The 26668-nt window shown below is 47.4% G+C and overlaps 1 protein-coding gene across 11 annotated transcripts in view; it reads left to right on the top strand.

Annotated features, from left to right (window-relative positions):
- Positions 1–18856, top strand: part of LOC129854555 (transducin-like enhancer protein 3-B) — a 50980-nt gene extending 32124 nt beyond the window's left edge. For 7 of the 11 annotated variants that reach the window (XM_055921764.1, XM_055921761.1, XM_055921757.1 and 4 more), the window contains 12 exons: positions 1755–1877; positions 2270–2320; positions 2812–2964; positions 4226–4358; positions 4521–4693; positions 8440–8513; positions 8639–8888; positions 11549–11796; positions 11978–12125; positions 16388–16538; positions 16824–16900; positions 17170–18856. In XM_055921764.1, coding sequence (XP_055777739.1) covers positions 1755–1877; positions 2270–2320; positions 2812–2964; positions 4226–4358; positions 4521–4693; positions 8440–8513; positions 8639–8888; positions 11549–11796; positions 11978–12125; positions 16388–16538; positions 16824–16900; positions 17170–17277 — 1689 coding nt within the window. In that variant the 3' untranslated portion in view covers positions 17278–18856. The remainder of the gene's footprint in view (positions 1–1754; positions 1878–2269; positions 2321–2811; positions 2965–4225; positions 4359–4520; positions 4694–8439; positions 8514–8638; positions 8889–11548; positions 11797–11977; positions 12126–16387; positions 16539–16823; positions 16901–17169) is intronic. The other 4 variants (XM_055921765.1, XM_055921763.1, XM_055921760.1 and 1 more) reach the window with 1 other exon arrangement.
- Positions 18857–26668: the final 7812 nt, after the last annotated feature.

Genomic DNA, 26668 nt, shown 5'->3' with positions numbered 1-26668 from the left:
CTGGCAGTGCCAGCCTAACCCTTCCCCCCCAGCCTGCCCAGCATGGCCACAAGTGGGGAGCTCAACTCAGTGCCTCACTACTGGCCTCATTGGATGCCAGCTGCATCACTACTGGCCTCTCATTGGATGCCAGCTGCATCACTACTGGCCTCTCATTGGATGCCAGCTGCATCACTACTGGCCTCTCATTGGATGCCAGCTGCATCACTACTGGCCTCTCATTGGATGCCAGCTGCATCACTACTGGCATCTCATTGGATGCCAGCTGCATCACTACTGGCCTCTCATTGGATGCCAGCTGCATCACTACTGGCCTCTCATTGGATGCCAGCTGCATCACTACTGGCCTCTCATTGGATGCCAGCTGCCTCACTACTGGCCTCTCATTGGATGCCAGCTGCCTCACTACTGGCCTCTCATTGGATGCCAGCTGCCTCACTACTGGCCTCTCATTGGATGCCAGCTGCCTCACTACTGGCCTCTCATTGGATGCCAGCTGCCTCACTACTGGCCTCTCATTGGATGCCAGCTGCCTCACTACTGGCCTCTCATTGGATGCCAGCTGCATCACTACTGGCCTCTCATTGGATGCCAGCTGCACCACTACTGGCCTCTCATTGGATGCCAGCTGCATCACTACTGGCCTCTCATTGGATGCCAGCTGCATCACTACTGGCCTCTCATTGGATGCCAGCTGCATCACTACTGGCCTCTCATTGGATGCCAGCTGCATCACTACTGGCCTCTCATTGGATGCCAGCTGCATCACTACTGGCCTCTCATTGGATGCCAGTTGCATCACTACTGGCCTCTCATTGGATGCCAGCTGCATCACTACTGGCCTCATTGGATGCCAGCTGCATCACTACTGGCCTCATTGGATGCCAGCTGCATCACTACTGGCCTCTCATTGGATGCCAGCTGCATCACTACTGGCCTCTCATTGGATGCCACCTGCCTTTTCCTCTTTCTTTCACTCCCTCTTTTTCGACAACTTTCCTGCTCTACTTTTCCTCGCCGTTTCCGTTTGCTCTTTGTCAACGTTCCTTCTGTGCTCTCACTCACTCACTCATTGAGTCTCCCCTGTCATTCAGTCCCTGTGGTTTAGGCAGTTTCCTGTCCCTTCCTCGCTACTTGTTTATGTACTGTATAACCACTGAGTGGTCCTGGCAAGGTGTCGACCTGTGTGAGGTCAGAACTCACCACTCCAGCCCTCTCTCCAGCAGTCATCCGTTCAAACCAGCAGCTCTGGAGAAAGAACCACTGTTCACCTGGTGTTTTCCTTTCTGATGGTGTGTGTGTGTTTGTTCAGGTGTGTGTGTGTGTGTGTGTTTTGGAGAGATAGCAGGAGGGAGACAGGAAAACAAGTTGTGCATTGTTTGCGTTGTGTGTCAGCAGCCTCAGTCAATGGAAGGCCTGGTAGAAGATGAGTCAGTTGGTAGAATGTGCAGTTTGTCTCCTGGGCTCACTCAGTCATGCTCACTCCCTGTCCCTCACTAATGCATCATGGTGCTTGTTGAGCTGATATCCTCTACTCTGAGGGGAGGTGTAGCTCTGTCAAGGGGTGTGTGTTTGAAGGACTTTGGTAAAGCCCCATCGGTGGCCTGGCAGCTCTCCCCTCTAAGATGGCTGTCTCTACAGCACAAAGACACACTTCAAGACCTAAACTAACAGAGCACTTTTCATGTCGTTTTGTTACATGGGAAGACTCCTGTGTCTGACATGGTTCCTCGTCTGTCTGCGTGTTGTTCCAGAATAACTCGGTGTCTCCGTCGGACAGCCTGCGTGCAGCCAGCGACAAGCACCGCAGCTCCTCTGATTACAGCATGGACTCCAAGAAACGCAAGGTGGAGGAGAAGGACACTATGAGCAGATACGTGAGTGGGAGCGCGCGCACACACACATAATACACTCAGCGCCTTTAAACAGGAGAAGTACTGCACACACACACACACAAATAATACACTCAGCACCTTTAAACAGGAGAAGTACTGCTCACACACACACACAAATAATACACTCAGCACCTTTAAACAGGAGAATTACTGCTCACACACACACACACACACATAATACACTCAGCACATTTAAACAGGAGAAGTACTGCTCTCACACACACACACACACACACACACACACACACACACACACACACACACACACACACACACACACACACACACACACACACACACACACACACACACACAAGTACTGCTCACACACTCCGATATAAGTGTGGTCACTGTCTAACACTGTCTCTCAACAGGATAGCGATGGAGACAAAAGTGACGACCTGGTCGTGGATGTGTCCAATGAGGTAAGAGCAGCTGGTCGCTTGCATGTGTGTGTTTGAGTGGACACGTATGAGTGTGTTGGTATGTTAGTGTGGTTGAGTTGCAGAGCCACATTTCACCTGGTCTCTCTGGTAGCTAGTGACTGAACACTGGTGTCTTTGTTGAGGAACCAGAGCTGACAGAGACCTTAACAGCTGTCACACCCTCACTAAGGTCACCGGGGAAACCTCCCCTAAAATAAAGAAGGAAATGGAACCGTGTGGTTGTGTATAACATCCACTTATGTGTACCAAATAAAACCTTTATTTGTACAGAGACATGCTTATACAAAGAAATGCTTTTCAAAGAAACCTAGAGGGGATGGAACCCCCAGAGTGACGGAGACAGAGGAGAAACAAAGTCTGTCTGTGTACATGAGGCCTGGGTTTGTTTGACCTTCATCTACATGTTCCAGTGTGTTTCCACTCATTCTCTCTTCCTCTCCCTCATCATTTTTCTCTTGTTCTCTCTCTAGGACCCAGCCACTCCCAGGGCCAGCCCCGCCCATTCTCCTCCAGAAAACGGTCTGGACAAATCACGGGCCCTAAAGAAGGACGCCCCCAACAGCCCCGCCTCCGTGGCCTCCTCCGGCAGCACGCCCTCCTCCAAAGCCAAGGACCACGCCCACGTGAGTGTGTGTGTGAGAAACGGGAAAGGAGGGGCTAGGGGAAAACAATAGACAAGGGGTGAGTGTGAGGGGCTCATACATGGGAGGAAGTGTAGCTATTAAACTGCTGAATGAGGGTTGGAGAGGAGGCACACAGGAGACACACAGTGCTCTGCTTCTTTCAATATCCTTTATGGCAGGCAGAATAAATGTTCATTGCTTTCCCAGCCCCGGATCGTAAATAAACCGGGGCAAGGACAGGGAGATTGCTCTGTCCCACCCTCCATCTCTCTCTCTCTCTCCCATCCCTCCTTCTCTTACCAGGCCCCATGTCAATGTGCTTAATTACTGGTCTAGTCAGGGAGCAAACTACAGAGCTCTCCCTCCCTCACCAGCCCTATCTCCTTGGCTGTGATAATGTGCTTAACTAGTCAGGACTGATGTTTAGTTCTGGGGGTGTGGTGGAGGGGTGCAGATTAAAGGGAAATGAGGGCTAAAGAAGGACCACCATCTTGGATGTCAGGGCTCTGACAGGCCCGTCTCTAATAGAGGTTTATGTGGCCCCACAGGGTTCTAACTGGCACTAGTAGACTGGATTATGTTCAGCTCACCACTCAAATTGTCACTGGATTTTGGGGGAAAGCGGTTCAGTTATTTTGGGATTTGGTCTTTTATTTTGGTATTTTATTTGTCCCTCTCTCTCCCTGTCTCTTGGTAGCTGCTTGTTAATTATTATTGATTTCAGTTTGTTTAGGGGGGGTTGCAAGTTTGTTTGGGGGGGGTTGCAAGTTTGTTTGGGGGGGTTGCCAGTTGATTTCAGTTTGTTTAATTTTGTTTGGGGGGGGTTGCCAATTGATTCCTTTTTGTTTGGGGGGGTTGCCAGTTGATTTCATTTTGTTTGGGGGGGTTGCCAGTTGATTTCTTTTTGTTTGGGGGGGGGTGCCAGTTGATTTCATTTTGTTTGGGGGAGGTTGCCAGTTGATTTCATTTTGTTTGGGGGGGGGGGGGGGGGGGGTTGCCAGTTGATTTCATTTTGTTTGGGGGGGGGGGGGGGTTGCCAGTTGATTTCATTTTGTTTGGGGGGGTTGCCAGTTGATTTCATTTTGTTTGGGGGGGGTTGCAAGTTGATTTCAGTTTGTTTGGGGGGGGGGGGGGGGGGGGTTGCCAGTGATCTAGGCGGGTGGGTTGGGGTTCTATTGTTTTGTAATTGGCATCATTTAGAATTACAATGGAACACGCTGGAATTAAGCAACATGAATCACATCAAGTCTCTCTCTGTCAGAATGATAAGTCATCCACGCCGGGCCTGAAGTCTAACACCCCCACACCTCGTAACGATGCCCCCACACCAGGCACCAGCACCACCCCTGGTCTACGGCCCATCATGGGCAAGCCCTCGGGCATGGAGGCACTGGGTGAGTCCTCCACACATACACACTCATACCCACATGTATACAAACACACTCGCCCGCTAACCACAAATAGATTAACAAGAAAATAACTTCCTTGTAGGTCTGCCCATTTGCCTATGACAGAATCAGTTGTTCTTACCGTCTCGCTCTCCTCCCTCTCTCTAGCAGCTCCAGCCCTGCGTACCCCTTTGTCCATAGCTGGCTCCTACGCCACGCCCTTCGCCATGATGGGCCACCACGAGATGAACGGCTCCCTGACCAGCCCCGGGGTCTACGCCGGACTCCACATCTCCCCCCAGATGAGCGTGGCCGCTGCTGCGTACGGACGCTCGCCCATGGTACGCTCCCCTAAAACTCCACCTCATGAAGCCACATACTCACCTTCAGCCCCTCTTCCCTATACACAGGCTACAGTTACTTATACAACACAGTCACACAGACTACAGTTACCAATACAACACAGTCACACAGACTACAGTTACCAATACAACACAGTCACACAGACTACAGTTACTAATACAACACAGTCACACAGACTACAGTTACCAATACAACACAGTCACACAGGCTACAGTTACCAATACAACACAGTCACACAGGCTACAGTTACCAATACAACACAGTCACACAGGCTACAGTTACCAATACAACACAGTCACACAGGCTACAGTTACCAATACAACACAGTCACAACAGGCTACAGTTACCAATACAACACAGTCACACAGGCTACAGTTACCATTACAACACAGTCACACAGGCTACAGTTACCAATACAACACAGTCACACAGACTACAGTTACCAATACAACACAGTCACACAGGCTACAGTTACCAATACAACACAGTCACACAGGCTACAGTTACCAATACAACACAGTCACACAGGCTACAGTTACCAATACAACACAGTCACACAGGCTACAGTTACCAATACAACACAGTCACACAGGCTACAGTTACCAATACAACACAGTCACACAGGCTACAGTTACCAATACAACACAGTCACACAGGCTACAGTTACCATTACAACACAGTCACACAGGCTACAGTTACCAATACAACACAGTCACACAGGCTACAGTTACCAATACAACACAGTCACACAGGCTACAGTTACCAATACAACACAGTCACACAGGCTACAGTTACCAATACAACACAGTCACACAGGCTACAGCTACCAATACAACACAGTCACACAGGCTACAGTTACCAATACAACACAGTCACACAGGCTACAGTTACCAATACAACACAGTCACACAGGCTACAGTTACCAATACAACACAGTCACACAGACTACAGTTACTAATACAACACAGTTACACAGGCTACAGTTACTAATACAACACAGTCACACAGGCTACAGTTACCAATACAACACAGTCACACAGACTACAGTTACCAATACAACACAGTCACACAGGCTACAGTTACCAATACAACACAGCCACACAGGCTACAGTTACCAATACAACACAGTCACACAGGCTACAGTTACCAATACAACACAGTCACACAGGCTACAGTTACCAATACAACACAGTCACACAGGCTACAGTTACTAATACAACACAGTCACACAGGCTACAGTTACTAATACAACACAGTCACACAGGCTACAGTTACTAATACAACACAGTCACACAGGCTACAGTTACCAAAACAACACAGTCACACAGGCTACAGTTACCAAAACAACACAGTGACAAAGGCTACAGTTACCAATACAACACAGTCACACAGACTACAGTTACCAATACAACACAGTCACACAGGCTACAGTTACCAATACAACACAGTCACACAGGCTACAGTTACCAATACAACACAGTCACACAGGCTACAGTTACTAATACAACACAGTCACACAGACTACAGTTACCAAAACAACACAGTCACACAGGCTACAGTTACCAAAACAACACAGTCACACAGGCTACAGTTACCAATACAACACAGTCACACAGGCTACAGTTACCAATACAACACAGGCTACAGTTACCAATACAACACAGTCACACAGGCTACAGTTACCAATACAACACAGTCACACAGGCTACAGTTACCAATACAACACAGTCACACAGGCTACAGTTACCATTACAACAGTCACACAGGCTACAGTTACCAATACAACACAGTCACACAGGCTACAGTTACCAATACAACACAGTCACACAGGCTACAGTTACCAATACAACACAGTCACACAGGCTACAGTTACCAATACAACACAGTCACACAGGCTACAGTTACCAATACAACACAGTCACACAGGCTACAGTTACCAATACAACACAGTCACACAGGCTACAGTTACCAATACAACACAGTCACACAGGCTACAGTTACCAATACAACACAGTCACACAGGCTACAGTTACCAATACAACACAGTCACACAGGCTACAGTTACCAATACAACACAGTCACACAGGCTACAGTTACCAATACAACACAGTCACACAGGCTACAGTTACCAATACAACACAGTCACACAGGCTACAGTTACCAATACAACACAGTCACACAGGCTACAGTTACCAATACAACACAGTCACACAGGCTACAGTTACCAATACAACACAGTCACACAGGCTACAGTTACCAATACAACACAGGAAGAGGAAAGAAAATGTGTTCACTCAAACACACACACATGCAAACGTACATCAGACTCACTTCTCACTATATATTACATGTCTCAGCAGCGCTACCGTTGAGTTAGCCAACATGGCTGTCGGCTAAAAGACTTATGGTAATATGACTAGCAGCCAATTTACAATGAATTTCCTATTTCAATAATTCACTTTTTCAATATTTCTTTAGAAATGCATAAAAAAATAATTTTTCTACTCTCTGTGTAAAGTGTTAGCTAACTCCAATGTTTCTATTGCCTAACTCCACTGCTTTGATGTCTGGTGCTACAAGGGAGGGGAAAAATAACAGCTCAGTCAAAACAGTTCTGTGTGTGTGGAAATCTCCCAGGCTCTCATTAGCATTAGTGGGATTTTACACCGTTACCACAAACCTGGGCAAAGGCTCTGCCTTTTAAAGGAATGTAGAATCCACAGTATGACATGATAGTAAGAATAGCCCTTATGTCCCCCACACTCATAACTGGTTCAGTACGGACCGCGGGGCTCTACTAGTAATACTGAACTAGGTCAGGCTTCCACCCCTGGTGTCGTATAATTAAGCAAGAAGACCCAAGAGGGTGTGGTATGTGGCCAATATACCACGGCTAAGGGCTGTTGAACGATGCAACGTGGAGTGCCTGGATACTGTCCTTAGCCGTGGTATATTGGCCATATACCACAAACTCCTGAGGTGCCTTATTGCTAGTATAAACTGGTTACCAATGTAGTTGGAGCGGTAAAAATAAATGTTTTGTCATAATCGGGATATACGGTCTGATATACCACGGCTGTCAGCCAGTCAGTGTTCAGGGCTCGAACCACCCAGTTTATAAACACACACAAGACCTGGAAAAATATCTAGAATTGCAGGAAATGAGCTTTAAAACAGCAACAAAAATCTCTGCCCAGTGCAAGATGTATAGAATTGCGAAAAATGTAACTTAAAACTGCAAACTATCTCTCTGCCAACAAGATGCAAAACTATCTCTCTGTCGACAAGATGCAAAACTATCTCTCTGTCGACAAGATGCAAAACTATCTCTCTGTCGACAAGATGCAAAACTATCTCTCTGCCAACAAGATGCAAAACTATCTCTCTGCCAACAAGATGCAAAACTATCTCTGCCAACAAGATGCAAAACTATCTCTCTACCAACAAGATGCAAAACTATCTCTCTGTCAACAAGATGGGTGTGACCAGTTCTGGGTAGCATTGGGTTGCGAGCTGGGGGTTTGCCACATAGGACATTTGTGTGATCGGACCTTCTCAAATAGTACTTGAGTACCCCTGCCTTATTTGACGCTACAGAAGCAGTGATGCTAAGTTTCCTATTTGAACATTTAGCTTAGCCTAGTTGGCTGCATGGATAGGCTTTCCACTGTTTGTTAGGCTATCGTGTTAACATGCTAACTGTCTGTCTGTGCTGTTTTCCCAGGCGGGGTTTGACCCTCACTCCCACATGAGACCAGGCCTGCAAGCCAGCCTCACGTCCATCTCTGGAGGAAAGCCGTAAGTCTCCCAACCCTTTGTTTCAACTGTTTATCACTAGAGCCTGAACATCACAGGTCAAGTCCAACATTTTGGTTCCAGGTTTCATTTTGGCTCAAAACAACTGCCCTTTCTCCCCACGGTAGAGCCTACTCCTTTCATGTGAGCGCCGACGGCCAGATGCAGCCGGTGCCCTTTCCCCCGGACGCTCTCATAGGCCCGGGCATCCCACGCCACGCCCGCCAGATCAACACGCTGAGCCACGGCGAGGTGGTGTGCGCCGTCACCATCAGCAACCCCACGCGCCACGTCTACACCGGCGGCAAGGGCTGCGTCAAGATCTGGGACATCAGCCAGCCGGGCAGCAAGAGCCCCGTGTCCCAACTGGACTGCCTGGTAAGGAGACATTTCTGTTTTAGAAAGACTGGTATTGTATATCCAGAGGAACGTTTGGACACACCTACTCATTCAGGGGGTTTTCTTTTTTGGTTACTACATGATTCCATATGTGTTATTTCTTTCATGTTGATGTCTTCACTTATTCTACAATGTAGAAAATAGTACAAATAAAGAAAAACCCTGGAATGAGAAGGTGTGTCCAGACTTTTGACTGGTACTGTATGTTTCAACTGGATGAGCGTCACTGTGGATAAAGCCATCTGTTGAATGATCATATCGTTGTTATAATGGCGTAAGGCATAACAACAGACAACGTGGGACGAAGGCTGTAACTTCGGTTGGCTGGGCTGTATGCTAGCTAACAGGATAAGCTGAACGATCATATCGTTGTTATAATGGCGTAAGGCATAACAACAGACAACGTGGGACGAAGGCTGTAACTTCGGTTGGCTGGGCTGTATGCTAGCTAACAGGATAAGCTGAACAAGCCATGTATCTGAGATGATACCGTGACGGTTATCATTTGACATGGACTGAGATATCAAGCCTACTGATGGGTATGGAGAATGTTCTTCATAGGGCTGATGTATGACCAGGGATTTTCTCTAAGTGCTTGAATTAGACCAGTTTCCTGTTCTGCTAAGCATTCAAAATGTAACGAGTACTTTTGAGTGTCAGGGAAAATGTATGGAGTAGAAAGTACGTTATTTTCATTAGAAATGTAGTGGAGTAAAAGTTGTCAAAAGTAGTAAAGTACAGATACCCCCAAAAACAACTTAAGTAGTACTTCAACGTATTTTTTACTTAAGTACTTTACACTGCTGCCTTCAGCCCTCTGAACCCCACATCCACCCTCTGAACCCCACATCCACCCTCTGAAACCCCACATCCACCCTCTGAACCCCCACATCCACCCTCTGAACCAGCCCTCTGAACCCCACATCCACCCTCTGAACCCCACATCCACCCTCTGAACCCCACATCCACCCTCTGAACCCCACATCCACCCTCTGAACCAGCCCTCTGAACCCCACATCCACCCTCTGAACCCCCACATCCACCCTCTGAACCCCACATCCACCCTCTGAACCCCACATCCACCCTCTGAACCCCACATCCACCCTCTGAACCACACATCCACCCTCTGAACCCCACATCCACCCTCTGAACCCCACATCCACCCTCTGAACCCCACATCCACCCTCTGAACCCCACATCCACCCTCTGAACCCCACATCCACCCTCTGAAACCCCACATCCACCCTCTGAACCCCACATCCACCCTCTGAACCCCACATCCACCCTCTGAACCCCACATCCACCCTCTGAAACCCCACATCCACCCTCTGAAACCCCACATCCACCCTCTGAACCCCACATCCACCCTCTGAACCCCACATCCACCCTCTGAACCAGCCCTCTGAACCCCACATCCACCCTCTGAACCAGCCCTCTGAACCCCACATCCACCCTCTGAACCAGCCCTCTGAACCCCACATCCACCCTCTGAACCAGCCCTCTGAACCCCACATCCACCCTCTGAACCAGCCCTCTGAACCCCACATCCACCCTCTGAACCAGCCCTCTGAACCCCACATCCACCCTCTGAACCAGCCCTCTGAACCCCACATCCACCCTCTGAACCAGCCCTCTGAACCCCACATCCACCCTCTGAACCAGCCCTCTGAACCCCACATCCACCCTCTCCCTCCATCTGCTCTTGTGAATGTAATAATTCAAGGCACAGCGTCTTGTTCGTCGGCCTTGTGTGTGACGTTTTGGAAAAAGACCAAAAGTAATGATCTTCTGATCGTCCGGCCCCGGTTCATCATTACCCACCACATTAGTCATTCTCCCATCCTCCCCATTCATCGGTTTGATACTGTCTCCTGGCCACTTTGGAGAGGGGGAAAGAGCAGAGGGAAGAGGGAGAGTGCTGGCTGTGTGACCAGGTCTTATATAGTCATCAGCAAGCTGTTTAATTCATCTGAGAGCCCCGGCCCTCTATTGATCTGTCATTCACATCCCCCGCCTCATGGCCAGAGTCCAGCTAACACTCTTCTGTCCTTGTTAAAGCTGACAATGAGTCTCGCTCCACCACAGCCGAGGGAAGCCACACTCAAACACACTCTGATGCTTTTATCGTCATACCTGCTTCAACAGGCACTCACACATCTGAGCTGTCTTTGTTGCAGGTGCATTTTAACAGTTGAATAAGATGAGGAAAAATAAAAAACTTGCACACTGCTCTCGCTGGGGCCACGGCTCTCGCTGGGGCCACGAGACGGCTCTCGCTAGGGCCACGGCTCTTTATTAAGCTTTATGTATCGACCTCAAGGCCTTCATCAGAGCTTCATGAGTTCACAACCAGCATCCCTATGGAGATACTGCTCCACCCACATCCGTTCAATTCATCCAATGGGGTTGGAGTCGCCATACTTGCTTTTGTTGCCACACCTGCTTTTAAATCAAATCACATTTTATTGGTCTCATACAATATTTAGCAGATGTTATTGCAGGTGTAGTGAAATGGTTGTGTTCCTCGCTTCAACAGTATAGTAATATTTAACAATACATTTGTGTGTCTCACGATACCAGCTATTATCAGGATAACTGTCTGAAGCCCAAATCTTAAGTGTCTCCCTCTCTGTCTCCAGAACAGGGACAACTACATCCGCTCCTGTAAGCTCCTCCCTGATGGCCGCACCCTGATTGTGGGTGGTGAGGCCAGCACGCTGACCATCTGGGACCTGGCCTCTCCGACGCCACGTATCAAGGCGGAGCTCACCTCCTCGGCCCCCGCCTGCTACGCCCTGGCCATCTCCCCCGACGCCAAAGTGTGCTTCTCCTGCTGCAGTGATGGGAACATCGCCGTCTGGGACCTGCACAACCAGACCCTGGTCAGGTGAGTGATCTATCTGAAGAGAGCAGATGACTGGTGGGGGCTGGGAAGGATGTACTACTACCCATATGATTTTAGCAGGAATGGAGTAGCAGTAATGATTGGAGTGGGATTACATTGAAATGTCCAAAACGTGAGTGGAATCACTTGACTAAGTCCACGGTGTTTGTATTGGGTGTTGTAGGCAGTTCCAGGGCCACACGGACGGAGCCAGCTGTATTGACATCTCCCACGATGGGACCAAGCTGTGGACCGGAGGTCTGGACAACACCGTCCGCTCATGGGACCTGAGGGAGGGACGCCAGCTCCAGCAGCATGACTTCACCTCCCAGGTACGTACATGTGTTTACACACACACACACACACACACACACACACACACACACACACACACACACACACACACACACACTGCTTCTGAAGCTAAGCAGGGTTGGTCCTGGTCAGTCCCTGGATGGGAGACCAGATGCTGCTGGAAGTGGTGTTGGAGGGCCAGTAGGAGGCACTCTTTCCTCTGGTCTAAAAAAAAAATATCCCAATGCCCCAGGGCAGTGATTGGGGACACTGCCCTGTGTAGGGTGCCGTCTTTCGGATGGGACGTTAAACGGGTGTCCTGACTCTCTGAGGTCATTAAAGATCCCATGGCACTTATCGTAAGAGTAGGGGTGTTAACCCCGGTGTCCTGGCTAAATTCCCAATCTGGCCCTCAAACCATCATGGTCACCTAATAATCCCCAGTTTACAATTGGCTCATTCATCCCCCTCCTCTCCCCTGTAACTATTCCCCAGGTCGTTGCTGCAAATGAGAACGTGTTCTCAGTCAACTTACCTGGTAAAATAACGGTAAAATAAAAAAATAAAAAATAAACATCAAGGGGAGAATAAAATGAAAAGTGCTTCTTAGCTTTGACCAGCTGTAGGTGCTTTGCCTTCTCTATTTTAAATAAACAGGGTACATACTTGTATAGGCAATATTACATATAAAAATAACAAAATGCAACATCAAGTTGGTGTCCTATATGAGAGATCTATTCCTCTATGTTGAGGTTCTTCTGTAAAAAGATAAGCATGTCAACATTCTCTGAAGCAAGGCGAGAACGGCCCTGCGGTGGAGACAACTCCCACTTACAACAGAGGTTCCCGGGACAAGGAGGCTCTGCATGTTTTCAACATGGGGAGCTTTGACTGGTTTGTTTTCCACCACACACAAGGATCAGCAGCCACAGGAAGCTGCTGCCTTGTATGAGGGGACCACCTCCTCAATCATTTTGGAAAAGAGCCTGGTCTGCTGCTCTGAAAAGCTCCCCAAATAACTCTGACACGGGAGTCTTCTTTTGAGGATGGGATAATGAGGATGGATTTTCTTCCCCTGTGGATGGCTCTGCTTGCACTGCTTGAAACTATAAGAAAAAACACATTAAGTGTAAGTGACACATCTCATCAAAAAACATCACATTTTAACGCACATGATAAAAACAATAAACTATCTCATAACTTAAAAAAAAATAGATCAGATATCAGTTTCTTTGATGATCCCTGTTGCAGCAGGCTGGGATTTAAACCTCGGCTCAAGGGCTGTAACTCTGTGAAGGTAGATCTGGCTCTGTGTATCTTCTCTCCAAGTCCTGAGTGATGGCTGCCTTGGCCTCCCTGATGGTTGCACTGTCCTCAGGACCTGGTGCCACGGAGTTGAGAATCATTGATGAGGTGGGACTTGTTTCACTGCTCGCGAGAGTTGTCATTGTTTTCAGGGGTTTGAGTAGCTACTGTCCGTCAGCTTCAGTCCACTGTCCGTCAGCTTCAGTCCACTGTCCGTCAGCTTCAGTCCACTGTCCGTCAGCTTCAGTCCACTGTCCGTCAGCTTCAGTTCACTGTCCGTCAGCTTCAGTTCACTGTCCGTCAGCTTCAGTTCACTGTCCGTCAGCTTCAGTTCACTGTCCGTCAGCTTCAGTTCACTGTCCGTCAGCTTCAGTTCACTGTCCGTCAGCTTCAGTCCACTGTCCGTCAGCTTCAGTTCACTGTCCGTCAGCTTCAGTTCACTGTCCGTCAGCTTCAGCTCACTGTCCGTCAGCTTCAGTTCACTGTCCGTCAGCTTCAGCTCACTGTCCGTCAGCTTCAGTTCACTGTCCGTCAGCTTCAGTTCACTGTCCGTCAGCTTCAGCTCACTGTCCGTCAGCATGGCTGTCTTTGACCGACTTCCTCAGAGCCTTGTCCAATACAGCAGAGTAGATGGCCGGTTGCTGTTCCACGTAACGTTCCAGCATGTTATATATGGTATTCCAACGGGTTCTTCTGACATCATGGATTGATTTGTGCTTTGGTATATTCAGCATCTCTTGCTTAACTGTCAACTTAATGGGCGGTATTGCTTTTGTGAGAGAGAAAAAACATCCCCACTTTTCTGACCTTCCCCAGGAGGCGGGACACTGCCTTGAGAGAGACTGCCCTCTTGGCTGTGAGGTTCAGGATGTGTGTAAAACATCCAATGTGGGGCTCAAACCCCATCAGCTTCACGGATGGCGTTCACTATGTTTTGTGCGTTATCTGTAGTGGCTGGGGTTGGGATATTTGGTCTCTCTAGCTTCCACTCAGTCACAGTATTCATTCATTCTAGGGCTAAGTGTGCGCTTGTATGACTCTCATACAGGGGCCGAGTTTGCAACACATAGATCTCCCAGACCAGTACATAGTGAACCGTCACAGTGAGGTAGCTTCCAGTACATAGTGAACCGTCACAGTGAGGTAGCTTCCAGTACATAGTGAACCGTCACAGTGAGGTAGCTTCCAGTACATAGTGAACCGTCGCAGTGAGGTAGCTTCCAGTACATAGTGAACCGTCACAGTGAGGTAGCTTCCAGTACATAGTGAACCGTCACAGTGAGGTAGCTTCCAGTACATAGTGAACCGTCACAGTGAGGTAGCTTCCAGTACATAGTGAACCGTCACAGTGAGGTAGCTTCCAGTACATAGTGAACCGTCACAGTGAGGTAGATTCCAGTACATAGTGAACCGTCACAGTGAGGTAGCTTCCAGTACATGGTGAACCGTCACAGTGAGGTAGCTTCCAGTACATGGTGAACCGTCACAGTGAGGTAGCTTCCAGTACATGGTGAACCGTCACAGTGAGGTAGCTTCCAGTACATGGTGAACCGTCACAGTGAGGTAGCTTCCAGTACATGGTGAACCGTCACAGTGAGGTAGCTTCCAGTACATGGTGAACCGTCACAGTGAGGTAGCTTCCAGTACATGGTGAACCGTCACAGTGAGGTAGCTTCCAGTACATAGTGAACCGTCACAGTGAGGTAGCTTCCAGTACATAGTGAACCGTCGCAGTGAGGTAGCTTCCAGTACATAGTGAACCGTCGCAGTGAGGTAGCTTCCAGTACATGGTGAACCGTCACAGTGAGGTAGATTCCAGTACATAGTGAACCGTCACAGTGAGGTAGATTCCAGTACATAGTGAACCGTCACAGTGAGGTAGCTTCCAGTACATAGTGAACCGTCACAGTCAGGTAGCTTCCAGTACATAGTGAACCGTCACAGTCAGGTAGCTTCCAGTACATAGTGAACCGTCACAGTGAGGTAGCTTCCAGTACATGGTGAATCGTCACAGTGAGGTAGCTTCCAGTACATAGTGAACCGTCACAATGAGGTAGCTTCCAGTACATAGTGAACCGTCACAGTGAGGTAGCTTCCAGTACATAGTGAACCTTCACAGTGAGGTAGCTTCCAGTACATAGTGAACCTTCACAGTGAGGTAGCTTCCAGTACATAGTGAACCGTCACAGTGAGGTAGCTTCCAATACATGGTGAACCGTCACAGTGAGGTAGCTTCCAGTACATGGTGAACCGTCACAGTCAGGTAGCTTCCAGTACATAGTTTTGGCTAACGAGTGGACTCTCCTTGCTCCAGCTCCACCTGCAAGGGATACGGCTGAGTGATGGCCACGTAAATGACACATTGTGTTAGAAGTGTTTCCACTCGAGTAGCCGACAGTGGAAAAGCAATGCTTGCAGACTGTACTTTGTTTGTTTACGGTCTTCTTACCCTCGTCATCGTATTGAACGCTGAATCCAGAATGTTCCCATATAGCGGATTTGAAAGACTGCGGTGCCTCAAATTTGCTTCTCTCTGTCTCGCTAGCGCTCGCCATTGTCACGTTGGAGCTGAGAGAATATTTGTTTTTAGTTTCCCCTCTTCACGGGGCCCCTTTTAGGGAGGTTTCCTACTGAGATGTCATTGCAAATCGTCCATTGGTTGTTTAAGGGGGAGGGGGTTGCTGTCACTGCGGTTGCCACATTTTGAGACATTGCTGTTGAGTAAAGTTTGTTGGCCATCAGGAGCCCCTTAACGGCCACTAGCTGCGTGTCTGGTTCTGCGGATCTGAATGTACAATGTGCGTGTAGTCTGCAGCGCAATAAGCACGTTTGTTATAGGAAAATGACAGGCGTATCGTAATTCCGTGGTTCACGTGTGCGTATTGAACCGAACGGTTCGACAACATACAGTGTACCGTTGCATCCCACACACACACACACACACACACACACACTATTTTGCCCTGGTTCACCCCCACCTCCCGTCTCCTCCCAGATCTTCTCTCTAGGCTACTGCCCCACAGGGGAGTGGCTGGCAGTGGGCATGGAGAGCAGCAACGTGGAGGTTCTCCATCACACCAAGCCTGACAAGTACCAGCTTCACCTGCATGAGAGCTGCGTCCTCTCGCTTAAGTTCGCCTACTGTGGTAAGAAACATGTCCAGGGTGCATGAAGTCATTTATAACCCCTATTTATGTAGTTCAAGTGTAGAAACCTTTTTTCTCAAGGAAACGAACCATGTTGTTTAGTTGGTACTTCTCCTGTACCAACAAGTAACACCAACTGCCCCACATCAGTTGTATTGTGTTAGTTACTAAATCTTAAACCATGTGGACTTGCATTTTTGTGCTTGGAGAGTCTTGTGCAGGCCTGTCCTGCTTGGTGAGGGCAACCTGGACTCTGAGCTCATGTATCATGTCCTGTGTTTGAAGGTAAATGGTTTGTGAGCACGGGGAAGGACAACCTCTTGAATGCCTGGAGGACTCCGTACGGTGCCAGCATATTCCAGGTACGCCAATCAATAACACACACATCAATATACACACTCTCAAACATGCATCGATGCTCACAATCCTGTGACATGACCAACAGCATGGAAACCCCAGCTACCACTGTCAGTTGTAATCTGTAAATCATAAGCAAACAGTTTTGTTCAGAGGATTGTCTTTCAGACCAACCAAGAGAGATGGTCACTTTGGACAAGGTTAGTTCAGGCAAACACATTACATGCTCTGAATAGGATCGCTAACATGTTTTGTTGACCCTTTCCATCAACAGTCAAAGGAGTCCTCTTCCGTCCTGAGCTGCGACATCTCTGCAGACGACAAGTACATTGTGACGGGCTCCGGAGACAAGAAGGCCACAGTGTACGAGGTGATCTACTAGAAACACCAGTTTGACCCCTCCTACTGGCCTGACAAGGGGAGCTGCTAGCCCCTCCTCCTCCTCTTACTTCACTCACCACACCCCCTAACCTCAAAGACCACCAGGGATTGGACTACAGACAATGTCGGCCGATACCGCTCCCGGATTGGTGCTCAGAAGGCACCATGAACTGCGATTGGCAGTTGGCCTGGCTGTGATTGGCTATCGCTGCAGACTGTAAGCCTATGGGCACTGAAGATGTAAATTGTCTTGCTGTTTTGAATTGGTTCCTGGGCCTGTTTTTAACGTGATGAATGTTTCTGTCATGTGACTGGACGAAGCGGCGCTTTGTCTTTACAACAGTTGCTCCCTGGACGTCTTGTGAAAATTGTACATAATGGAGTAAAAGACATTTTATATATATATATTATAAATATATATATCTATTTTCATGTCCTGGTGTACTTGTGACGTTTTTGCTTTCGGCCTCTCCCTTCTGCTTGATATTCAAGGGAGAACAGAAAGTAGAATAAGCCTTCTTTTTTTTTAAGGATTAATTTTTTGTTTTTGGGGTTGTTGAAGCGTGTTCTCCAGGCGGACCTTTTTCCAAATCAAATGGAAATGTCTCTCCAAAAACGAAATGGTCAACCAGAACACTTTTTGCAGATTCAAATGTGAGTTTTAGTATGGTGCCCTTTTTTTTGGAGCTACGAAAATGTCTGGGAAGTGGAGCCTGCCGGCTCAGGCAGAGCCACGGAAGTCCGTGGAATACCACAGGACCCCCGCTTGGACCGGCCTATCAGAAGAGACTGGGGGATCGGCGAGAGGAGGAGAACAATGTAAATTAAAACGATATTAAAGAAACTAACTGTACTACTTTCTCTGTGCCCTTTTTGACCCGTCTCTTTTACGTCTTGGATAATTTTTTGGGTGGTCTGGTTGATGTTTAACGATGGACTTCAATTCTACTGGATTATTACTAATACGGGGTGACAGACCGGGCTTTGGCTAGCCTGACACAATCTGAACATTGAGTCTGGACCTAAATCTTGCCGATGTAGAACAACCCACAGGGTCATCTAGACGGGGGGGTTAAGGAGAACATGCTTCTATGGAATCCATTGATTTGATCCTCTATCATTTATCAGTACATCATCTTGGACTAACCGGACTTGGATGGAAGTCAACCAAACTATTGGATTCCACTCAAACGATATACAGTGCCTGTTAAGTGCTAGGGTTGGCTATTAAGATCTTTCAAAATGTAAAACAGAAGTTAGCATTGTGACCAGCATCTACATAATGTTCAGTACCGAGGAGGAGGAAGTTGTCCCTAGACACTGATCTGTTTTGTCCCCAGATGGTGCTGAGGGTAAGATGCTCTGTGTCTAAGGGGAGTTTCTTCTTTTACCGTTCAGCTGTTGGGGTGAACACACAAATTCTTCACTGCACCCTAATACCTGCCTGTCCTTCAGTCATAACGAGGGGTGACATGTGAACGTCTCCAATTCACAACCAAAGTATGTAGCAAAACTGTGTCAGCACTGAACATAATGTACAGTTGATGATAATTCAATAAACTGTGTTTGTTTTGTAGAAAGACTTCCCAGTTCATTTCAATGCAACACATTGTTGAGGAAGCGCACAGTCGTTGTATGGAAGAGCGTTTGAGTACTTCTACGAGAGCCGTGGGTGTCTGTGTCTGCCCCGACATTAACTTCCTCTTAAAAGGTTTGAAAGTAGAGTGTAGTGTCTAAACCACTGGAGTCTGCCACTTCTACCCCACACTTGATGTGATACTTAAACACTTTAACTGTTTCATAATGAATAGCTAACCTCAAACATATGCATCGTGATTCCTTCTAGTTAACTGGATGCTGTATATGAGGTATGTGTGTGTGTTGAATAGCAGTGGAGTCAGTAGGCTACTGTCCAGGCGTGGTGTTGTGGTCTCAGGCTGTTCATAAGACTAATGCTGTATATGAGGTGTGTGTTGAATAGCAGTGGAGTCAGTAGACTGCTGTCCAGGTGTGGTGTTGTGGTCTCAGGCTGTTCATAAGACTAATGCTGTATATGAGGTGTGTGTTGAATAGCAGTGGAGTCAGTAGACTGCTGTCCAGGTGTGGTGTTGTGGTCTCAGGCTGTTCATAAGACTAATGCTGTATATGAGGTGTGTGTTGAATAGCAGTGGAGTCAGTAGACTGCTGTCCAGGTGTGGTGTTGTGGTCTCAGGCTGTTCATAAGACTAATGCTGTATATGAGGTGTGTGTTGAATAGCAGTGGAGTCAGTAGGCTACTGTCCAGGCGTGGTGTTGTGGTCTCAGGCTGTTCATAAGACTAATGCTGTATATGAGGTGTGTGTTGAATAGCAGTGGAGTCAGTAGACTGCTGTCCAGGTGTGGTGTTGTGGTCTCAGGCTGTTCATAAGACTAATGCTGTATATGAGGTGTGTGTGTGTGTGTGTTGAATAGCAGTGGAGTCAGTAGACTGCTGTCCAGGCGTGGTGTTGTGGTCGTAGGCTGTTCATAAGACTAATGCTGTATATGAGGTGTGTGTTGAATAGCAGTGGAGTCAGTAGACTGCTGTCCAGGCGTGGTGTTGTGGTCTCAGGCTGTTCTAAAGACTAATGCTGTATATGAGGTGTGTGTTGAATAGCAGTGGAGTCAGTAGACTGCTGTCCAGGTGTGGTGTTGTGGTCGCAGGCTGTTCTAAAGACTAATGCTGTATATGAGGTGTGTGTGTGTGTTGAATAGCAGTGGAGTCAGTAGACTGCTGTCCAGGCGTGGTGTTGTGGTCGCAGGCTGTTCTAAAGACTAATGCTGTATATGAGGTGTGTGTGTGTTGAATAGCAGTGGAGTCAGTAGACTGCTGTCCAGGCGTGGTGTTGTGGTCGCAGGCTGTTCTAAAGACTAATGCTGTATATGAGGTGTGTGTGTGTGTGTTGAATAGCAGTGGAGTCAGTAGACTGCTGTCCAGGTGTGGTGTTGTGGTCGCAGGCTGTTCTAAAGACTAATGCTGTATATGAGGTGTGTGTTGAATAGCAGTGGAGTCAGTAGACTGCTGTCCAGGCGTGGTGTTGTGGTCGCAGGCTGTTCTAAAGACTAATGCTGTATATGAGGTGTGTGTGTGTGTGTTGAATAGCAGTGGAGTCAGTAGACTGCTGTTCAGGTGTGGTGTTGTGGTCGCAGGCTGTTCATAAGACTAATGCTGTATATGAGGTGTGTGTTGAATAGCAGTGGAGTCAGTAGACTGCTGTCCAGGCGTGGTGTTGTGGTCGCAGGCTGTTCTAAAGACTAATGCTGTATATGAGGTGTGTGTGTGTTGAATAGCAGTGGAGTCAGTAGACTGCTGTCCAGGTGTGGTGCTGTGGTCGCAGGCTGTTCTAAAGACTAATGCTGTATATGAGGTGTGTGTGTGTGTTGAATAGCAGTGGAGTCAGTAGACTGCTGTCCAGGCGTGGTGTTGTGGTCTCAGGCTGTTCTAAAGACTAATGCTGTATATGAGGTGTGTGTTGAATAGCAGTGGAGTCAGTAGACTGCTGTCCAGGCGTGGTGTTGTGGTCGCAGGCTGTTCTAAAGACTAATGCTGTATATGAGGTGTGTGTGTGTGTTGAATAGCAGTGGAGTCAGTAGACTGCTGTCCAGGTGTGGTGTTGTGGTCGCAGGCTGTTCTAAAGACTAATGCTGGGAGAGGAGACACATTGCTGAGGATCTGGGTGTGTTGCCAAACCACCCGTGTGACTTAGTGTCACACACTGCTGCCTCAGCGCCTCGCTGAAACCACAGGCACGACACACACACACACACTCAGTCACAGTAGCTGCCACAGACTTACTAGTGTGTCAAGCCAACGTTTTCAGTTCATTGTCTGTTGAGACCCTCCAGTTGTTAATGGTTTCCTCCTAATGTCTTGAAAGAGAGCGAAGACGAGACTACAGGACTATCCACACCTGATCAGCTGCAGTGGCGTATGGATACGTTATGTTCTTAAATCATGTAGTTATTGGGTCCTAAAGCCTCTCTCTCCTGTCCTGGATAGGAAACAACATGTAGTTATTGGGTCCTAAAGCCTCTCTCTCTCTCTCCTGTCCTGGATAGGAAACAACATGTAGTTATTGGATCCTAAAGCCTCTCTCTCTCTCTCTCTCCTGTCCTGGATAGGAAACAACATGTAGTTATTGGATCCTAAAGCCTCTCTCTCCTGTCCTGGATAGGAAACAACATGTAGTTATTGGGTCCTAAAGCCTCTCTCTCCTGTCCTGGATAGGAAACAACATGTAGTTATTGGGTCCTAAAGCCTCTCTCTCTCTGTCCTGGATAGGAAACAACATGTAGTTATTGGGTCCTAAAGCCTCTCTCTCCTGTCCTGTCCTGGATAGGAAACAACATGTAGTTATTGGGTCCTAAAGCCTCTCTCTCCTGTCCTGGATAGGAAACAACATGTAGTTATTGGGTCCTAAAGCCTCTCTCTCTCTCTCCTGTCCTGGATAGGAAACAACATGTAGTTATTGGATCCTAAAGCCTCTCTCTCTCTCTCCTGTCCTGGATAGGAAACAACATGTAGTTATTGGGTCCTAAAGCCTCTCTCTCTCTCTCCTGTCCTGGATAGGAAACAACATGTAGTTATTGGATCCTAAAGCCTCTCTCTCCTGTCCTGGATAGGAAACAACATGTAGTTATTGGGTCCTAAAGCCTCTCTCTCCTGTCCAGGATAGGAAACAACATGTAGTTATTGGGTCCTAAAGCCTCTCTCTCTCCTGTCCTGGATAGGAAACAACATGTAGTTATTGGATCCTAAAGCCTCTCTCTCTCTCCTGTCCTGGATAGGAAACAACATGTAGTTATTGGATCCTAAAGCCTCTCTCTCTCTCTCCTGTCCTGGATAGGAAACAACATGTAGTTATTGGATCCTAAAGCCTCTCTCTCTCCTGTCCTGGATAGGAAACAACATGTAGTTATTGGATCCTAAAGCCTCTCTCTCCTGTCCTGGATAGGAAACAACATGTAGTTATTGGATCCTAAAGCCTCTCTCTCCTGTCCTGGATAGGAAACAACATGTAGTTATTGGATCCTAAAGCCTCTCTCTCTCTCTCCTGTCCAGGATAGGAAACAACATGTAGTTATTGGGTCCTAAAGCCTCTCTCTCTCTCCTGTCCTGGATAGGAAACAACATGTAGTTATTGGGTCCTAAAGCCTCTCTCTCCTGTCCTGGATAGGAAGCAACATGTAGTTATTGGATCCTAAAGCCTCTCTCTCTCCTGTCCTGGATAGGAAACAACATGTAGTTATTGGGTCCTAAAGCCTCTCTCTCTCCTGTCCTGGATAGGAAACAACATGTAGTTATTGGGTCCTAAAGCCTCTCTCTCTCTCTCCTGTCCTGGATAGGAAACAACATGTAGTTATTGGATCCTAAAGCCTCTCTCTCTCTCTCTCTCCTGTCCTGGATAGGAAACAACATGTAGTTATTGGATCCTAAAGCCTCTCTCTCCTGTCCTGGATAGGAAGCAACATGTAGTTATTGGATCCTAAAGCCTCTCTCTCTCCTGTCCTGGATAGGAAACAACATGTAGTTATTGGGTCCTAAAGCCTCTCTCTCTCCTGTCCTGGATAGGAAACAACATGTAGTTATTGGGTCCTAAAGCCTCTCTCTCTCTCTCCTGTCCTGGATAGGAAACAACATGTAGTTATTGGATCCTAAAGCCTCTCTCTCCTGTCCAGGATAGGAAACAACATGTAGTTATTGGGTCCTAAAGCCTCTCTCTCTCTCCTGTCCTGGATAGGAAACAACATGTAGTTATTGGATCCTAAAGCCTCTCTCTCTCTCTCCTGTCCTGGATAGGAAACAACATGTAGTTATTGGATCCTAAAGCCTCTCTCTCTCTCCTGTCCTGGATAGGAAACAACATGTAGTTATTGGATCCTAAAGCCTCTCTCTCTCTCTCCTGTCCTGGATAGGAAACAACATGTAGTTATTGGGTCCTAAAGCCTCTCTCTCCTGTCCTGGATAGGAAACAACATGTAGTTATTGGGTCCTAAAGCCTCTCTCTCTCTCTCCTGTCCTGGATAGGAAACAACATGTAGTTATTGGATCCTAAAGCCTCTCTCTCCTGTCCTGGATAGGAAACAACATGTAGTTATTGGATTCTAAAGCCTCTCTCTCTCTCCTGTCCTGGATAGGAAACAACATGTAGTTATTGGATCCTAAAGCCCCTCTCTCTCTCTCCTGTCCTGGATAGGAAACAACATGTAGTTATTGGGTCCTAAAGCCTCTCTCTCCTGTCCTGGATAGGAAACAACATGTAGTTATTGGGTCCTAAAGCCTCTCTCTCCTGTCCTGGATAGGAAACAACATGTAGTTATTGGGTCCTAAAGCCCCTCTCTCCTGTCCTGGATAGGAAACAACATGTAGTTATTGGATCCTAAAGCCCCTCTCTCTCTCTCCTGTCCTGGATAGGAAACAACATGTAGTTATTGGATCCTAAAGCCCCTCTCTCTCTCTCCTGTCCTGGATAGGAAACAACATGTAGTTATTGGGTCCTAAAGCCCCTCTCTCCTGTCCTGGATAGGAAACAACATGTAGTTATTGGATCCTAAAGCCCCTCTCTCTCTCTCCTGTCCTGGATAGGAAACAACATGTAGTTATTGGGTCCTAAAGCCCCTCTCTCCTGTCCTGGATAGGAAACAACATGTAGTTATTGGATCCTAAAGCCCCTCTCTCTCCTGTCCTGGATAGGAAACAACATGTAGTTATTGGATCCTAAAGCCTCTCTCTCTCTCTCCTGTCCTGGATAGGAAACAACATGTAGTTATTGGATCCTAAAGCCTCTCTCTCTCTCCTGTCCTGGATAGGAAACAACATGTAGTTATTGGATCCTAATGCCTCTCTCTCTCTCCTGTCCTGGATAGGAAACAACATGTAGTTATTGGGTCCTAAAGCCTCTCTCTCTCTCCTGTCCTGGATAGGAAACAACATGTAGTTATTGGATCCTAAAGCCCCTCTCTCTCCTGTCCTGGATAGGAAACAACATGTAGTTATTGGATCCTAAAGCCTCTCTCTCCTGTCCTGGATAGGAAACAACATGTAGTTATTGGGTCCTAAAGCCTCTCTCTCTCTCCTGTCCTGGATAGGAAACAACATGTAGTTATTGGATCCTAAAGCCTCTCTCTCTCTCTCCTGTCCTGGATAGGAAACAACATGTAGTTATTGGGTCCTAAAGCCTCTCTCTCTCTCTCTCCTGTCCTGGATAGGAAACAACATGTAGTTATTGGATTCTAAAGCCTCTCTCTCTCTCTGTCCTGGATAGGAAACAACATGTAGTTATTGGGTCCTAAAGCCTCTCTCTCTCTCTCCTGTCCTGGATAGGAAACAACATGTAGTTATTGGGTCCTAAAGCCTCTCTCTCTCTCCTGTCCTGGATAGGAAACAACATGTAGTTATTGGATCCTAAAGCCTCTCTCTCCTGTCCTGGATAGGAAACAACATGTAGTTATTGGGTCCTAAAGCCTCTCTCTCTCTCCTGTCCTGGATAGGAAACAACATGTAGTTATTGGGTCCTAAAGCCCCTCTCTCTCTCTCCTGTCCTGGATAGGAAACAACATGTAGTTATTGGGTCCTAAAGCCTCTCTCTCTCTCTCTCCTGGATAGGAAACAACATGTAGTTATTGGATCCTAATGCCTCTCTCTCTCTCCTGTCCTGGATAGGAAACAACATGTAGTTATTGGATCCTAATGCCTCTCTCTCTCTCCTGTCCTGGATAGGAAACAACATGTAGTTATTGGGTCCTAAAGCCTCTCTCTCTCTCCTGTCCTGGATAGGAAACAACATGTAGTTATTGGGTCCTAAAGCCTCTCTCTCTCTCTCCTGTCCTGGATAGGAAACAACATGTAGTTATTGGGTCCTAAAGCCCCTCTCTCTCTCTCCTGTCCTGGATAGGAAACAACATGTAGTTATTGGGTCCTAAAGCCTCTCTCTCTCTCTCCTGTCCTGGATAGGAAACAACATGTAGTTATTGGGTCCTAAAGCCCCTCTCTCCTGTCCTGGATAGGAAACAACATGTAGTTATTGGGTCCTAAAGCCTCTCTCTCCTGTCCTGGATAGGAAACAACATGTAGTTATTGGGTCCTAAAGCCTCTCTCTCTCCTGTCCTGGATAGGAAACAACATGTAGTTATTGGGTCCTAAAGCCTCTCTCTCTCTCTGTCCTGGATAGGAAACAACATGTAGTTATTGGGTCCTAAAGCCTCTCTCTCTCTCTCCTGTCCTGGATAGGAAACAACATGTAGTTATTGGGTCCTAAAGCCTCTCTCTCCTGTCCTGGATAGGAAACAACATGTAGTTATTGGGTCCTAAAGCCTCTCTCTCTCTCTCTCTCCTGTCCTGGATAGGAAACAACATGTAGTTATTGGGTCCTAAAGCCTCTCTCTCTCTCTCCTGTCCTGGATAGGAAACAACATGTAGTTATTGGGTCCTAAAGCCTCTCTCTCTCTCTCTCTCCTGTCCTGGATAGGAAACAACATGTAGTTATTGGGTCCTAAAGCCTCTCTCTCTCTCCTGTCCTGGATAGGAAACAACATGTAGTTATTGGATCCTAAAGCCTCTCTCTCCTGTCCTGGATAGGAAACAACATGTAGTTATTGGGTCCTAAAGCCTCTCTCTCTCTCTCCTGTCCAGGATAGGAAACAACATGTAGTTATTGGGTCCTAAAGCCCCTCTCTCTCTCCTGTCCTGGATAGGAAACAACATGTAGTTATTGGATTCTAAAGCCTCTCTCTCTCTCTCCTGTCCTGGATAGGATACAACATGGAGTTATTGGATCCTAAAGCCTCTCTCTCTCTCCTGTCCTGGATAGGAAACAACATGTAGTTATTGGGTCCTAAAGCCTCTCTCTCCTGTCCTGGATAGGAAACAACATGTAGTTATTGGATCCTAAAGCCTCTCTCTCTCTCTCCTGTCCTGGATAGGAAACAACATGTAGTTATTGGATCCTAATGCCTCTCTCTCTCTCCTGTCCTGGATAGGAAACAACATGTAGTTATTGGGTCCTAAAGCCTCTCTCTCTCTCCTGTCCTGGATAGGAAACAACATGTAGTTATTGGTCCTAAAGCCTCTCTCTCTCTCTCCTGTCCTGGATAGGAAACAACATGTAGTTATTGGGTCCTAAAGCCCCTCTCTCTCTCCTGTCCTGGATAGGAAACAACATGTAGTTATTGGATCCTAATGCCTCTCTCTCTCTCCTGTCCTGGATAGGAAACAACATGTAGTTATTGGGTCCTAAAGCCTCTCTCTCTCTCTCCTGTCCTGGATAGGAAACAACATGTAGTTATTGGGTCCTAAAGCCTCTCTCTCCTGTCCTGGATAGGAAACAACATGTAGTTATTGGGTCCTAAAGCCTCTCTCTCTCTCCTGTCCTGGA

This window comes from Salvelinus fontinalis, chromosome 4, assembly GCF_029448725.1.
Source record: "Salvelinus fontinalis isolate EN_2023a chromosome 4, ASM2944872v1, whole genome shotgun sequence".
Lineage (NCBI taxonomy): Eukaryota > Metazoa > Chordata > Actinopteri > Salmoniformes > Salmonidae > Salvelinus > Salvelinus fontinalis.
The sequence above is the reverse complement of the archived record's forward strand: the minus strand, read 5'-3'. Positions and strand labels throughout refer to the sequence as shown.